The sequence below is a fragment of the Hylobates moloch genome, unplaced genomic scaffold (assembly GCF_009828535.3).
Source record: "Hylobates moloch isolate HMO894 unplaced genomic scaffold, HMol_V3 SCAFFOLD_10, whole genome shotgun sequence".
Taxonomy (NCBI): Eukaryota; Metazoa; Chordata; class Mammalia; order Primates; family Hylobatidae; genus Hylobates; species Hylobates moloch.
In genome coordinates this window covers 86,263,776-86,280,749 of record NW_026652285.1, presented here as the reverse complement: position 1 = coordinate 86,280,749, position 16,974 = coordinate 86,263,776, and the positions used below count along the sequence as shown (strand labels likewise).

The 16,974-nt window shown below is 53.9% G+C and overlaps 1 protein-coding gene across 7 annotated transcripts in view; it reads right to left on the bottom strand.

The window, feature by feature from the left end:
* Positions 1-16,974, bottom strand: part of COL27A1 (collagen type XXVII alpha 1 chain) — a 157,603-nt gene that overhangs the window by 130,864 nt on the left and 9,765 nt on the right. For all 7 annotated transcript variants that reach the window (XM_032164950.2, XM_058445493.1, XM_058445497.1 and 4 more), the window contains exons 3-5: positions 13,978-15,752; positions 5,072-5,125; positions 355-408 (exon numbers count right to left, since the gene is read on the bottom strand). In XM_032164950.2, coding sequence (XP_032020841.1) covers positions 355-408; positions 5,072-5,125; positions 13,978-15,752 — 1,883 coding nt within the window. The remainder of the gene's footprint in view (positions 1-354; positions 409-5,071; positions 5,126-13,977; positions 15,753-16,974) is intronic.

Below are 16,974 nucleotides of genomic sequence, written 5' to 3'. Positions count from 1 at the left end.
TTCCACATCCCTCCCCAGGATGCATCTTACAACCCGGTAAGCCTTATGTTCTTAGCCTGACCTCCAAGGCCAGCCTTCCTTATTTAGCAAGAAATCACCTCTCTGCCCACTCCCCTGAGGGCTCTGGGTTCCAACTGCCCGACTCCCCCAAGTCTCTCCCAGCCGGAAGCCCTGTGTCTCCAGACCAGGCACAGGGCCCAGCCCTGGAAAGGGGCCCAGAGGGTGCCCCTGGCTTGGGCGGGAATCCCCCTCAGTGCCCCTGAAGCCCTCCCACCAGGCGCCTCTGGGAAGCACTGCAAACATGGCTCCAACCCCAGCACCCACTCCATGGCCACATCTCCAGCAAATACTCACTTTGGCTCCAGGAGGGCCGGGGAGACCTGGATTTCCATAAGGCCCAGGAGGACCCTGAAAGAGAAAAGAAACAAAAACAAAAAAAGGTGACAAAAAACAGGGGCCATCTCGCCTCTGACTGCAATGCCTGGCACCTTCCCTCCACCCACTGGTTTATTATCTTCTCCCCAAGCCAAGCCCTAGCAACACTGTCGTGGCCACTCAGCCTAGTTTTGGGAGCACCCCCTCCACGCCTGGCCCGGTGGGAAGTACATCCCATGTGCCATCTCATTTGATCCTGTTAACCTGGAAGGTAGGTGGTGTTGTTATTACTATTTTGAAGACGAGGAGGCTGATGTTCACAGAGGTTCATAATTGTCTCAGATCACCCAGCTGCTAAGAGACAGAGCTGGACCTTGACCTTGGAGCACAAGTCCTTCACCCCTAAATTTTACTGCTTCTCCACACTTTCTCAGCCTGGACCCGTCAGCCCTTCCCAGCTTCTTCAGGCCTCAAACCACACTTAGCTACGCCCTTCCCTCCCACGTATCTGGTACTTTCTCTCCTCATTGCCTTTGCCCATGCTGTTCCCTCATCCGGCAGCATCTTTTCTCATCCATCTCCTCTGCTTGAAACCTGATCCATCCTTCAGGCCTGGCTCAAAGTGCCATCTCCTCCAGGGAACCCTCTAGGGCTCCTCCAGCCTCAAGTGGACTTTTTTTTTAGAGGCAGGGTCTTGCTCTGTCGCCTAGGCTAGAGTGTAGTGGTATGATCATGGCTCACTGCAGCCTCAAACTCCTGGGCTCAAGAGATCCTCCCACCTTAGCCTCCTGAGTAGTTGGGACTCCAAGCATGGGACACTATACTTGGCTAATTTTTCTTCTTCTTTTTTTTTTTGTTTTTTTTGTAGAGATGGAGTCTTGCTATGTTGCCTAGGCTGGTCTCGAACTCCTGGCCTGAAGCAATCCTCCTGCCTTGGCCTCCTGAAGTGCTGGGACTACAGGCATGAGCCACGGCATCTGGCCCCAACCGGACTTTTGTATGAGTCTTTGGAGTTGAGAGCTCAAGAAGGATGCATTTGACCTCTTGTGAACAAAGGTGCACCCCTCCTGTGGCTACAACACGTGATCAGACCCTTAGACACCTGCAAGCTCCAAGCTTTCAAGGTCTTCCAGAGACCACAGAGCACCCAGGAACACTGGACCCAGAGAGTCCAGGAGGCTTGATCAAGGTCATACAGCAGATCTGTGGCCAAGTGAGATCAGGGTCCAGGGCCTGGTGGCTTCAAGTCCAGAGTTTATTCATGGCGCTGGATTTTCCCAGGCCACCTCCAAGTCCCCCAATAACAGCTGGGTCCTGTTATGTCCACTTTCTCCAGCAGGGGCCCTGGCCTAGAGTCTTCCAGCACAGTAATATAAATAGAGCCCTAAGAGTCAGGTAATACTTGAGGGCTTTTGTCTAGCAGGAATAATCTGGGGCATAGGAGGTGAGGAGAGGCACCCCCAAGGGTCCAGTGGTCCTCCCAACCCCACCAGCCTCTAGGCACACTGCCCTCGTCCCTGACTCTCTTGATTCATCGGGCTAACTATGTGTGAACTGCTTTCTTCTTCCCTCTCTGAGGCCAGCTCCCCAGCTGCAGCCTGTCACATTCCAACCAAGGCACCTCCCTCTTCCTCTCTTCCTTGATGCCTGAACTGGGACCCTCCCCTTCTCCGAATGCACTGGGAAGGAACAGTGTCCAGAGCACACTGAGCCTGGGGAGTTTCTCAGTGCCACTTGTGACCCTCCTTCCAAAATAATCAGCCCTCTTGCCCTCCCCTGCAGTCCACCAAACACTGTCTCCTGGCACATGACAGAACCTGGAAGCATCGAGACCGAGTCCCAGTTCTGAGCCCCATCTCATAATCCCCAGCCTTGGTCTCTCCCTCTGTTCTGTAAGTGACTGGGACCCAGCAGTCTCTAAGGAATCTGGAACACCCCCCGATGTTCATCCCAGCCCAGGCTCGTGGGGTCTAACCAGGTCTAACCACAAGCTCAGTGGGAATTGGACAGAAGTTGGGAGGGGGTATTCAAGGAGGGGTTCCTGACACCCAGTTCCACCAGAGCCAGGCGTGGGCTGCACAAGGTCAAGGGTGGCTGCCTCTCCCCAGTCGTGCCCCAGCTGCCCCACAGATGGTGGGCCAGAGCACTCAGCTCCCCCATCTGCAGCTTCTGAAGGTGGGGGCTTCCTGTTTCCCTGCGCCCCCCGTCCCCACCCCTCTCCAGCCTTGCTGAGAAACGAGGCACATAGTTGACTGAAGGCCAAGCAGACCGGTTCTATAAATGCTGCAGCCTAGAAAGCCAGGTGGGGGAGGCTCTGGGATTCCCCGACATCCCTCCATGGGCTGGGGGAGTACGTGGAGGTAGGAGGGGGTGAGACACAGAGCTTTGGGCGACCTCAGGTAAGAATGCCCCTCCTTAAGCCCCAGAGCCCCCATCTGTGCAGAGAGGAGCTTGGATTGTTTAATCCAGCATTCTTTTATCTCTGGAATTTTATAATCTGTGGAATTTCCAGTCTAGAAACAGGATGACGGTGGGACGGCGGGCAGGGGGAGTTGGGGTGGCGTGCAGGCAAACAGCCTAGAAGCATGTCAGGAGAGTCATTCACTCAGAGCTAGGTGGAAACTTAGAAACGCCTTGCCATGACCCCAGGCTTTATAGATGGGGAAACTGAGGCTAGGAGGAGGGAAGGGACTTGCCTAAGATTCCACAACTTCTTGGTGGAAATATTCTTGACTCCTACATTAGAACTCTTCACCAACCATTTGCCCAGCACCTCCAGCACACAGGGCGCTCTGCCAGGCATGGTGTAGGAGAGAGAGGTAACCAAGGCCTATCTCTGGAGGGGCTCAGAAAAATAAACACAATAGATGCTTAAGATGGTAGGCTCTGGGCTGGGTGCAGTGGCTCACACTTGTAATCTCAGCACTTTGGGAGGCCGAGGCAGGTGGATCACTTGAGGTCAGGAGTTTGAGACCAGCCTGGCCAACATGGTAAAACCCCATTTCTACTAAAAATACAAAAAATTAGCTGGGCTTGGGGGCATGTGCTTGTAATCCCAGCTACTTGGGAGGCTGAGGCAGGAGAATCGCTTGAGCCTGGGTGGTGGAGGTTGCAGTGAGCCCAGATTGCTCCATTGCACTCCAGCCTGGGAGACAGAGTGAGACTCTGGCAAAAAAAAAAAAAAAAAAAAAAAAAAAGATGGTAGGCTCCAGAGGCAGACTGCCCTGGTTCAATCCTGGCTCTGCCATTTACTCTCTTTGACTTTATCTGAAGTAACTAAACCTTTCTGAGCCTCAATTTCCTCATCTGTAAAATGGGAATAGATTGAAACCTGTTTCTCAGGATGGCTGGGAAGGTGGAATGAGATCCTGCACATGTGGCTCAGCAAACAGAGTTCAGTGGTCAATGAGAGCTTTGAGAAAGTGGCCCATGTCATCCAGAGGGGACAGGGGAACCACTGTGAGAGTTCCAAGAAGGGAGTGGTCATCAGAAATAAAGGTGGCATTTGCTCTTAGACATGAATGGAGGACGAGTTTACAAAGGAGGACAGCCAGGGCAAAACCGCAGAGGCTTGCGGGCTCCAGAGGCTGGGGAAGGGAGTAGGCTGCCTAGGTCAACGGCCTCATCCTGGTCCCAGGCTGCAAGGTCCCATGAACTAGCAGCATCTGCGATATCTATGTGGTCCCCAGAGGGCATATGCTTCATGAAGGCCCTGAAGCCAGGAGGAAATGCCGCTTCAGATGGCAGATTCCAGAGCTCTGGGCCCAGGGAGCACAGGGCCAGGTCTGGAGGGAACTAGGGCTTGGGTAATTGCATAACCAGAACCATTCGCTGGGCTCAGAGCTAAAAATATGCCCCAGGCAGCTATCTCTGCCAGGGCCTCACCAGGCACCCAGCGTGGGAAAGGCTGATTCAGCCTGGGCACAGATGCCGGGTGCTGTTGGTCTCAGCCCTCTAAGGGAAGCAGGTAGGTTTCCCTCTAAGAGGATCTCCAAGGGTTCCAGTATATGGGTAAGAGCCTGGGTTCCAGTCCTGGTTTTGCGGTTTCCTACTCGGTTTCCTCATCTCTAAAATGAGAATGATCTCACTGTCCCATGGGAACTTGGGGTGGGCATGAGAGGTCAAATAAGGCAGCATAAAAGAAGGTGCCAGGCACATCACATAGGAGCTATTTTCCCTCTGGGGCTTGGGCTAGCTCAGTCGGCCACCGCAGCCTGCCAAGCTGTCCCCCGGCCTCTCTCCAGCAGGGGGAACTCAACTCCTCCCTGGCATGGCCCCTCCACCAGGAGGGGGCCTATGTCTGCACCCCTACCCCAGGAGAGCCCTGCAGAAACAGGAAGAGGGATGCAAGGGTCATATATTCCCCAAGTCAGTTTTTTTCCTGGACAAACACTGAAGCTCACCAGCCGAGGGGATGTGGTCTTCAGGAGCCCCTTCCCCACCCCAGGCTGCAAAGAGTGATATCCCCCATGGACAACTGAGACCTACAAGAGGTCACTGCTCTTCCATGCCATATCTGTCCATATAGCACCCTTGAGAGCCCTGAGTCCACTCCAAATGGATAGAGCAAAATATGGGTACCAGAGACGGGGAGGGAAGAACCTGAGGACACACAGCAAACCTGAAACCTCGGAGGCAGTGAGACACAGGCCAAAGAGCCAACAAGAATTCCAAAGGACAATATAAGATAACTCACCCGAGGCCCACGTGCACCAGGGATTCCAGGTAGCCCAGGCAGCCCAGGGGGACCCTGAGGAGAAAACAAGAAGAGAGCATTAGACAGTGCCCACTGGCAGCAGAGAATGGGCTCAAGCAGTCATTCAACAATCCCGCCTGCAGCTGTGGGCATGGATAGTCCGTGGCTAAGAGGAGGAGTCCCCTGAGGTCCCTGCCCTGAGAAACTCATGCTCTTTGGGGCTTTTGGGCTTTCATAGCTACTATTCAGTCACTGACGCCCTCATCATTTATCACCCAGCTAACTTAGGGTGTCACCTTCTCCAGAAAACCTTCCCCAAGTTGGACAAAGTCCCTTCTTTTCCTCTATTTTAAAGACCGCTATCTTACATGGGGAATTATCTGCTTAGAAGCCTGTCTCTCCCATCAGAGGATGGTCTCCTCAAAGGAACTAAGGGGATATGAGTCATCTCCCTATCCCCAGGGCTCAGCCAAACATTTGATAAAATAAAACAGCCAGAAACCTCAGAGCTCAGCCAAATTCTCTGCAGAATCAGAACAGAGAAGGGACTTGGCCAAGGTCACACCAAGTATCTCTGCCCCACAAAGAGGCAGCACAGCACACAGCACGGCACGGGTTTTTGAATCAGACACACCTGGGTTCAGATCCCTGCCTGCCACTGACAAAATGCGCAAGTCTCTAGCCAGCTTATGCCCATACAAATGGAGGCAATAAAACACTCCCCATGGGATTCCATGGATGACATGAGAGGTGATAAATGTTAACACGGTGCCTGGTATGTAACTGGCACTCAAATGTTCTATCTATTCCCATGGCCACAGCGTGGTCCAGCCTTCATCACCACTCCCTAAGAACCTGCAGCAGCCCCCTCAGTGGTCTCCCTGCCTCTACTCTCTCCTCCACTCCCTCGCCTCTGCAGTCCTCCTCCGCACAGCCTCACTCACCTTCCAAAAGCCATCCCCTGCTCAACAACATTTAAGGGCTCCCTATTTCCCACAAGTGAAAGACCTAACCCTGAAGCTCAGCATTTAAGGAGCATCTGTGTGTCCTCATCTCTTTTCTCTTTACACAGCAAGGGAGGCAGCTGAGCAGATTTACTAAAGCATGAGCTGATCTTGGTTCAAATCCTGGCTTTACCACTTAACAGCTGCAGACTTCTGCAGTTCCTCCCACTTATCTGAGTCTCAGATGCTCCCCATTAAGATGGGTCCAATAGCTACTGCTGCATCTACCTCGAAGGAGTAAATGAGGATTAACTAAGCGCCTGATGGGAAGAACTGTGCCTGAAGCCTTTGAAGGAAGCCAGGCTTTCGAGGATGTGTGAGGCCTGGGGAATTCATTTGTTTCAAATAACCATCAACGAGATTCCAGATTTCCTGCCCAGAGTTAAAATCGGTGTTGAAAACCCAGTCCGGTTTGGCTGGTAATTAATCCAGATCTCATGCTGGGCAGTCTCGGCTCACAGTTCTGGCCTGTGAACACCACGTGCTTGCTCGTCCATGAATAAAAATCAGAGGAGAGATCCAGACAGGCAGATATGGGTACCAAGGTCACTGGGCAAGAGCCCTGAGCAGAAGGAGGAGGATCTGTTTTGTGACCTCGGGCAAGTCCCAGCTACCTCTGAGCATCCGGGGACCTCTGGCCACATTGGCGGCAGAGTTCCAGGGCTGGGTACAGGGGTTGTCTGGTTTTGCAGGTTCTGGACTCTGGGCGCCAGTCTTACCCACTTCTCCTCTCCAGGTGTCTCTGGGCAGTACAGTATGGTGTAACACCATGGGCCTGGATTCACATAGGGCACCCCCTCCCCCACCTACTATCTGGGTGGCTTTGAGCAAAGCTATTTCCAGGCTCCAAGCCTTTGTTTCTATTACTGTAAAATGAGGTTAATAATAGCACCTAGCCGACAGATAATCTGTAACAAGTGCTAATCCTGGTGTCTGGCACCCAATTAATGCTCAAAAAAAAATGTGAGCTGTTATTTCTGTTAAGCAAGCTTCTGGAACGTCCTCAACTCAAAATTTTAAGCCATCCTCCTTCACATCTGTTTCTAGGGGATAGCAAAAGATGTCCCTTCTTAGAAGGCCCTCCTTGACCCAACTGTCCCAGGTGGACCCAGAATTAAAGAAAAAGCAAGGGGCTGAGACGAAGCGTACTGTAGGTATACCATGCCGTTCAGCAGGTAAGAAACCAGAGAGAGGTTCAGAGAGGAAAAGTGACTTGCCCAGTGCCACACAGCTAACAAGAGGCAGAGCCTGGATTCAAACCCAGGACCACTGGACCTGTTCTCCTACCCTGGGCAGCTGCCGCACGATCTTGGTTGAGTGTGACTCTAACTAGGTATATGGCCTTGAGTAAGTCCCTTCTCTTCTATGGGCATCTGTGAAATGAAGATCCTGGAACCTTCCTGGCAATGGCATTTCCTGAGTTGCGGAAAGCCAAGGTGGGGGTAATTTTCTCTGTTACATTATCGGGTGAAGAGGAAAAGCAAGATTCTTCGCATCTCACAGAGAAGGCTAAGGCCCAGCAGGGTGAGGGCTTGTCCAGGACTCTGGGGAGGAACAGGCTCTGTGGGTGCAGCTCCTTCATGGACCCTGGTGGGGCTGCAGCTGCAGAGGACTGGACACTCCCTGTTGGCATGTCTTCTGCCCCAGAAATAGGGGCATCCAGGATAGAGTCTGACCTCATCCACCACATCTGCAAAGCAGACTCTGAGTGCCACTCAGGACCCAGGGTCCAGCCTGGTGATGTCAGCCCACAGGCCGACTCCTTGATGGGGCGGCCCCAGCTTCGAGCCTGGCCAATCCCTTCACTCCACCTTCAACCTGGGTGGGGACCGCCGGCTGCCCGATGCCAGCCACGGGCTGGACCCTCCCCTACTCAGTGCCCACTTTGTTCGTGGCGAGCAAGGGGTGCCCCCTGGCCCCTCTCCTCTGATCCGAGACCCTGCCTGTTCTCTCTGCAGTGGAAAAACGCTGCCATTTCTTTCCAGGGCCTGAAGCCTGAGCGGGTGACTCCGGGATGATTCACGAGGCCGGGGTGGGATTTTCCACTTCACGCTGCAAACAACGGGGCCTCTGAGAGGGCCCGGAGCTGAGGGGGAGCAGAGCGGGGGCTCAGGCCTGCCTGGGGGAGGTGGAGGAGGCCTGGGCTCCAGGCGTACGCAAACAGAGCCATGGAAACAACCAAGCAGACTCCTCGGGGCTTCCCCCAAGGGGTCCTGGCCTCTGACAGCTAGATCTAGGGGAACCCCATCCTACGGAACAAGTCCACCCTTGTGTCCAGCTGGAAGAGCCTCTGCCTGCCAAGCCCTGCAGAAGGAAGCCAGTGCTGGCTGGCATGACCCCTGGCAGTAAGCAATGAGAGGTTTTACAGGCCTGGGGTTTAGGAGACCAAAGTCCGATCCTAGGTGTGCTGCTACCTACCATGCGACCCTGAGTAATGTCCTTTTGATCTCTAGGCCTCGACTCTGCGTCTGTAACCTGTTGGGGGTAGATAGGGGGCCTCAAAGGGCTCTCTCATCTCTGACCATCTGAGCTCATGATTATTCCTAAGAATTCACACAGGGCACCCAGACTTCCCCAGCCTCTGTCCTAGGAAGGACCTGCTGGAACAGAGCTTCTCGGCATCAATACAGCTCTGTATGACCTTGAGCAAGTTATTTCATCTCCCTGGGCCTCTGGGCCTTAGTTTGTCCAGCTGTGAAATGGGAATGTAATACCCATATTCTGAGATGGCATGTGCATGCTGGTTCTTCTCCATTTACTCCCCAGATCCATGCTGTGCCCTGGGAAGCTGACTTCTACAGATTATACCCCAGCCTTCCTTGACCTCTGGCTTCCAGCTGGGTTTGGCCAATGGGAGACCCCAGGAAGAGAGTGCACAGAAGGGAGGACAGGGTATATTTCTCTCCCTGTGCCCTCTCTGCTGTGCTATAATTTGGCTGCAGCTGTGTTCTCCCATGACCCCTGCTTCTGTGAGGAGACCCCTGCTCAAGGTTTTAACTCTTACTGGGTTCTGGGAACACCTTTCCCTGGGACCTTCTGGTCTGGGTATGGTAACAATTTCCTGCCCCTTGTGTTTCACCTGCCTCTGCTGGTTCCCTTGATGCTGTCCACCCCTCCGTAAATAGTCTGTTCCTTAAACTCTCCCCAGTGAGTCTGGGCCCTGCCTGGAGGTCAGGAGATCGAGACCATCCTGGCTAACATAGTGAAGCCCTGTCTCTACTAAAAATACAAAAAATTAGCCAGGCATGGTGGCACATGCCTGTAATCCCAGGTACTTAGGAGGCTGAGGCAGGAGAATTGCTTGAATCCAGGACGCAGAGGTTGCAGTGAGCTGAGATCACACCACTGTACTCTAGCCTGGGCAACAGAGCAAGACTCTGTCTCAAAAAAAAAAATTGGGGCAGTCCTCCCCCAAACCCCCACTGGCTGACATGTGTCATGACACTCTTATCCATTCAGGCTCCCTACTGTCCCTGCTCTACCAACTAACCCCAGGTTAGTATTTTCATAGCACAGTTCTCCAAGCAAATGTGAGACTATGTCCAGACCCTCTCAGTTCTCTCAGTGCACCAAAGTCCCCACCTCAACACCCACCATCAGTCCACAATCACAGCCACAACAATCTACCAGGACCCAGGTTTCATATGTGCTTTACCCCCCGCCCCGCATCTCACTGAATCCATGTAACGACCCTGGAAAGGTAGGTGGCACCATATCCCCATTTTATAGAGGCAGAAACTGCGGCTTAGAGAGGTTAAGTGATTTGCCAAAGGTCATGCAGCACCAGGCATCTAGAGGACATTCAGTTAACAATTGTGCAAAGAATGAATGGATGGCTGGATAAGGGAATAGTTCAAATCCAGGTCGTCCCAAATCCAAAGCCTATGTTCTTTTGCAGTCCACATGGCCTCCTCATCTCCCTGGCAGGAGAGTTCTGGGTAACCTCAAGGAACCCCGCCTGGGAGTCAGGATGACCTGCATTTCGTAAGGATCAAATTCTTTTGTTCATTTCATAGATAGATAGTCACAGAGCACATGCTGTGGGCCAGGCCCTTAGCTGCGTCTTCCCAAGGGGACATTTGCAAAAAGTGCAAGCACGGGCAAATGCCAGTGGCCGGATCGTGAATAAATAAGGCCTTGACTCGCCTCCTCTCAGGCGTGGGGCTTCTGTGCAGCTTCTGTGCAGCACTGTGAACTGCGGCCTCCCCGCCCCAACTCACCCAGGGCCAAGCTCAGTTTTTCCATGTTCCCCCCTCCTGGGGCTCCCACAGAGATCCCTCACTCAGCAGCTACAACTCCTGGCAGGCCTGGGCCCAGAACTCTGTCTCAGCCTCTGCCAGTTGCTCTCGTGCCCTGAATCCCGAGGAGCAGGTTTGCACATGCAGACATAGTCACTGCACCTTTCTCAAACACTGAAAGGTCCCACAGTCATTTCTAAGGGGAGAGCTGTCCCAACACCCTATTTCAGTGGAAGACTGAGCCCTCGGGAGAGGAAAGAATTTCCTCAAAGTCACTCAGCAAAACTAGATAAGATGGTCCAACTTACTTCATTTCTACTACAGCTGTTTTTTGAGACATTGTCTCACTCTGTTGCCCAGGCTGGAGTGCAGTGGCGTGATCTCGGCTCACCACAACCTCCACTTCCCAGGTTCAAGGGATTCTCCTACCTCGGCCTCCCAAGTAACTGGGATTACAGGCGCGCACCACCATGCCTGGCTAATTTTTGTATTTTTGGTAAAGACAGGGTTTCACCATGTTGGCGAACTCCTGGCCTCAAGTGATCTGCCTGCCTGGGCCTCCCAAAGTGCTGGGATTACAGGTGTGAGCCACCACACCCAGCTTCTACTACAGCTTTATATGCAAATAAAATTTATGCACACTTTCAGGCCACCCTCCCCACCAGAGGTGGGAGCTATTATCATCTTACGTTCTACAAAAACAGGCTCAACATGGATCAGTCACAGAGGTAAAAGGGGTGGAGCCAGGATTTGAACCCAAGTCTGCATGTGCCCAGACGGGGGACAATTAAGCTCTTCTCCTGGGCAGCTGGAGCTTCTGTTCTGCTGGGCTTATAGATCCTGGATGTATATGGGGGTCGAGGGAAGACAGCAGAGGCCAGAAAGAATGAGAGTTCATTTCATCACCATTCAAAGATGCCTCTTCCATTACATTATTCTGGTATCTGGTGAAGAAGTGACCAGGTTGCCATCTGCTACACAGTGGACAAAGATTCTATCAGCTTCCGGGTTCCTCCTAGGGTGAGGACAGGGGATAGCATGGGGCCTGAGACAGGGATGTCACCCGGGCAGGTTGGTGTCTTCCCCTTGTCCTCAGTAGTCAGGGATGGAGGAGCAGAAAGAGCCTCGGCCCTGGCTGGAAGTCAGGGACCACAAGTTGCATCCCAGCTCCTTCAGGAACACGCTGGGAGCCTTTGGCAGGGTCCTTTGTCTCTTTCCAACCCCTCTTGGATCATCTGTGGGGCAGGGATGAACACACACAGCCTGCCCTCCTCAACCAGTTTTCATGAGGTCCTAAAGGAGACACCATGCCTGTGGAAGCAGCTCATAAACTTGATGGGTTATCGAATCGGAAGATTCTTTAGGCCAGGCACAGTGGCTTAAGCCTGTCATTCTAGCGCTCTGGGAGGCTGAGGCAGGAGGATCACTTGAGGCCAGGAGTTCAAGACCAGCCTGGGCAACATAGTGAGTCCCCAGACTCTACGAAAAAGTGAAAAATTAGCTGGACATGGTGGCACGTGCCTGTAGTCCCAGCTACCTGGGAGGCTGAGGCAGGAGGATGGATTGAGCCTGGGAGATTAAGGATGCAGTGAGCTGTGATCACACCACTGCACACCAGCCTGGGTGATAGAGTGAGACCCTGTCTCTAAAAAATAAAGAAAAAGATTCTTTAGATGTTGAGCCCTTCCTTTGAGGCCAGGGATAGTGACTCCTGTCTGAAGCCCCCAGTCCCCCAGATCTGAGTCCCAGAGCCTCAGAGTGGACATTCAGGGCAGTGGGATGGAATGTGCTGGTCTTGGAATCTACAGTCTAGAATGTAAACTTCAACTCCGCCTCCTCCGTGCTGCGTGGCCTTGGGCAGGTCCTGGCCCTCTCTGAGCGCAATTTCCTCACCTGCCCAGTGAGGAAAGTTGAACTAAGTCATCCCAAAGCAACCACTGACTGACCAGTTTCACTCCAGTGCCTCCTCTTTTTCAAAGAGATTTGGCAGGAGGCCTCGCTTCCTGCTGACCCACAGCCCCAAGCCCCAGGAAAAAGTATTTGACTCAGACATACAGCAGACCCAAGATTCTATAGAATCTGCCCTGGGCCAGCTCCGCTCCTCTCTCCACACCACACACATTCTTGGGAGGGAGGGCTGCCCTCCTCCTCACGGCTGGGTTGTGCTGTGTGGCCAGAGTTGAGACCATGGACCTCACCATGTCCTGTCAGGAGGGGACAATTCCCCTTTTGACCTCACTGCCATTGAGCCCAGCACACACACGGCGTGGGAAGCTGAGCTGTCAGGGCCCCAAGGCACCTGGTGCCAGAGTTGGCCTGGGTTGGCTGGAGAGGTGAAAAGGGTTCCTCGTTCTTTCCACAAGAAAGTGGTGGCTCCCAACTCTCTATGCTGCCAATTTCAGAACACGGAACTTGAGCAGAACGTTGACATAATTGCAAAGCAATGCATACAGTTTCCATAAGTTCGACAATATGGTTATAATAAAGGCGGACTCTCGGTCCCCTTGGAGACAGGCTGGATAAATATTATTCCTAATGATTATTAAAACTCATTAAGTGTGTTTGGAAGGCCTGGGAATTCCCAGCATCTGCCACTGTCTCCGCATTGTAGGGAGCCCTAACCTCAAACACAGAGCCCAGTGGGAGAGCCGGCTTCAGGAAGGAGAGAGAGAGGCCACCGCACGGTGGTCATCGCCAAGGCGGGAGAACAGAGCAGAGCCCTGAGCCTTCTGGAAATGCCATCCCATCGTTCCCCACCCGGAGGAATTGGCCTCCAGCTGTGGGAAGGTCGTTGCCCCTAGAGACGGTCCCAGGCAAGCCGGAGGCATCGACCCTGAGACCATCCTGCAAGTAGTGTTCTTTCTTCTCCCTTCCTCTTCCTTCTGGCCCACGCTGACCTTCCGCACCCCAAACTCCTACCAGGGGGTTACAAATCAAACCCCTGCAGGCGCCAGGCAGGCAGGTAACATAAACGGGTGAAAGGACTGGTCAGAAGACTGTCAGGAGAAGTGAGGACCAGCACAGACAGGAGTGGACTTGTCCTAACGGAGTGGCCCAAGCACCATCGCATCTCCCACTTCCCAAGAGAAGCTGGTTGCTGAGCCTTTTTATAAGAAACCTCTCACATTTTTAAAATGTTAGTAACTTATTGGATTTTTTAAAAAGAACACTGCAAGTGCCAAACAAAACATATCCAGAGTTCCCCATGTGTGACCTTTGTCTGCAACTCTCAGACAAGCTGATGGGCCAGAAGGACCCCTGCTCCATGAGCTGGAAGAACGGGGCTTTGGAAGCTGCTTACTCACTGCATGATCTGGAGCCAGTCAGCTATGGGCCTTCCTTAAGCTGGTCCACCTTTGCAGCTGGGTTAGCAAAGAACAGGCTTGGACCTGGGCCAACCAAAGCCCAGGGATGCTCTTCACCTGGGGGTAGCCACCAGACTCGAATCTGTCCCAGTGGATCATGAATCTGGAGCGGGGTGGGCAATGATGCATTTAGCAGAGCCAGAGGAGCTGGGGGCCTGGCTGGAGCCAAGGATGTGCCCATAACCAGCTCCCTGCTCTAAGCTGCTCCTTTTCCTGTCTTTACTAGGGGCAACCACTTGACCAATGCCCCAGTCCCCCACTGGAGCTCCAAGCAGCATGCAGAACCCACTCAGTCTTACCGGCAAACCACAGTCTCCCTTGGGCCCCGGAGGCCCCATCAGCAGAGGGAAAGGCGTAGATCCTGCCAGGTGGAAGAACGAATAGCCACTGCTCGTGGGCTGGGGGCTGGAGGACAGGAATTGCGCCGGGGCCAATACCAGGGCCGGGGTGGTCTGCTGACTGGGCTGGGACTGTCTGGGGCTAGGCCTGGTTGTCAGATCCCTCAAGGGGACATCCCTGGCTGCCTTCCCAGGTCTGAGGGGGACAGGCTTCCGGGGGCTGCTCTTGGGTCCAGCTTTCTTTGAGGCTTCCGATCCAGTGGGCTTCTTGCTTCCAGTGGGAGCTGAGCCAGGAGTGGGGACGGCAGGTGCTGTTCTGGGAGTGCTGGTGCCCGAGGTTGGAGGTACCATCGTGGCTGGTGGCCGAGTAGTCCTGGTAGAACCAGGAGTAGGGGCAGGAGATGAGGATAAAGCAGTAAATGGGGGAGGTTTGTGGGTACTGGTGTTGGCAGAGGCCGGCTTACTGGCATGGCTGGTTATCTTGGCCTCAGTCAGAGCTAGTGTGGGAATGGGTTTTTTAGAGGAGCTGGTGGTAGAAGGTAGGGGCCGGGTGCTGGGCGGTGGGGGCCTGGGCATTCCCGGGTTCCTCTGGATGGGCTTCTCTGCAGGATGGGAGACTTTGGCAGGAACTGGACGGGAAGTAGGTGGCACTTGCTTCTGAGTGGATGGGGCTGACTTTGTAAATGAAGATGGAGCTGTTTTCTGGGTAGAATGGGGGCTTTTGACGGGGACAATTGAAGTAGAGGGGGCTGAAGGCTTGGTAGGGAGGCTTTTGGGGATTTTGGTGGCTGTGATCTTCTGTGATAGTTGAGCGGCTGCAGGGTGAGGCGTTCTGGTAGAGCCGCCAACAGAAGCTGGGAGCACGGGATCAAGTGAGTTACTGGCTGACAGCTTGGCAGGTAGCAGTGGGGTTTGGGCTGGGCCTCCCACTGCGATATGCTGGTGAGGGTTTGTGGGGCTAGTCCTTTGGGGCTTGGTGGGCGTGGCAGGCACCACAGGACCCCTGGGTCCCCTGCCTGCTGGCAGTGACCCCAGGGCTGGTGTGGCAGTGGTCAAGTTCTCCAGGCCTAGCAGGGCGAGGTCGGACTGGAAGGTGAAAGGTCTGCCAGAGTCTTGGGAGAAGAGAGGTCCCAGTGGGGACTGGTATGTGTCAGCCTGTCCACACTGCTTCCTCAGGTGGGTACAGTAATTGTGAGCGACCTGCGTCACAGGGTAGATACTGAACTGGCACAGAGCACCTTCAAACTGGACTGCATGCGGGTTCATCTTCCCAAAGAGGAAGGAGCCCCCAGGGTCGAGTGCAGGGTCCCTGTGGAAAGGCAGCAGGACAGGCACCCGGCGCTGCCCGCAGGCAGTCACCAGAGTGACTGTGCGGCCTCGGAGCTCGAGGGCCAGGTGGTGCCAGCGCCCATCATGCATGTCGAGGTCGAAGGCCACCGAGCGCCGGGACCCGAGGTGGACGACAGTCTTGCCGGGGAGGAACTGCAGGCCCAGCTGCAGCTTGTGTTTCCGGCTGCGGACAGCGAAGAGGAAGGCATGGTTCACCCGGTGGGAGCAGAGGCTCAGCACCAGCGCCAGCTCTGTGCCCAGGGCGGCAGGAATGACGGTGCCCGTGGGAGCCTGGAGCCGGGCCCGCTGCGTAAAGATGAAGCCCGACTGGAAAGGAATGACTCCCAGGGGTGCAGGGCTCCCGGCCTTCGTCCAGCTGAGGCCCAGCCGCTGGAGGACGTCCACATCTGAGAGGGAGGGAAAAGGGAAGAGGACGCAGTCAGGGCCTGCTCCAGCCCACCCCACCCCCTACCCCCTAAGGGGCACAGGCAATGTGGACAGTCCACCCACAGCTACCTGGTCCTTTGTTCATTCATCTAAAAATAACGCCGCCCCACGGTGGTGGCTGAGAGGGCAGCGTTGGAACATTCCGGCAGGGATTGTGACCCCTCATCTGGCTGCATAATCTTGCATATTGGGGTTAAAAAACAGACTCTGGAGGCAAACTTCCTGAGTTCAAATCCTACCTCTAACACTTACTAATCTTGTGACTTTAGTGCCTCAGTTTTCCCGTCTATTAAATGGGATAGTAACAGTCCCAACCTCAGAAGGATGTAACAATTACATGAGTGAATACATTTTTTTAAGTGCCTGGTACAAAAGAAGCCCTTTCAAATAATAACTAATACTAAAAATAATGATAATCACCAAATGCTGTTGCTGAGAGTGTTAGAGGCTGCCCAACAATGACATGTTGTACTCCTTTTTCTCCACCTGGAAAGCCATCTCCTCCAGGAAGCAGTCCCATTAGTGAGGGACCAGGATGACAAGAGTAGACCTGTCACCAGAGCTTGGTAAGGATGTCCCAGGGGTCTGACAGGTATCACCATCTTCTCAGGGACCCACCCATTCCCCTTCCCACTCCCGAGGTGTCTCTAGCAGGCTAGGGGGCTGCTATCTGCTATCAGAAGGGTGATGGGATTTCCGCTGACTCCTCCTCCTCCCCGCAGGGCTCTGGAGAGAGGAGAGGAAGCAATCAAAGCATCCCTGCAACCTCTGTCCTCTGGCAAAGCGTATGGATATCTGACTGTGGTCTGGCCAGGTCACATCTGCCCAATAATTATGTCAGCAGGGCTTCCAGAGTGTTTATGGAAAGGCTTCCTGACCTTTCCCCTCCCAGGTCATTAGACCCCTTCAGTCAGCTGAGCTGCCAGTGTTGGCAAAGCAGGCTCCTGAGCTCTGACTCAGCAGGGAAGGAAAAGCTGCCTCTGGAATCTGAGTCTGGGTCAGGTCCTCAGGGCCCTTCCCCTGAGCTCAGCAAGATAGGCCCTGAGTACTGAATGCTCTCTCCCTATCACTCCCTGCAAAGGTTGTGCTGGGGGCTGAATGCAACACTTGGTATTTGGCCCTCAGCCGACAACTGGGAGATGGATGGATGGATGGATGGATGGATGGATGGATGGATGGATG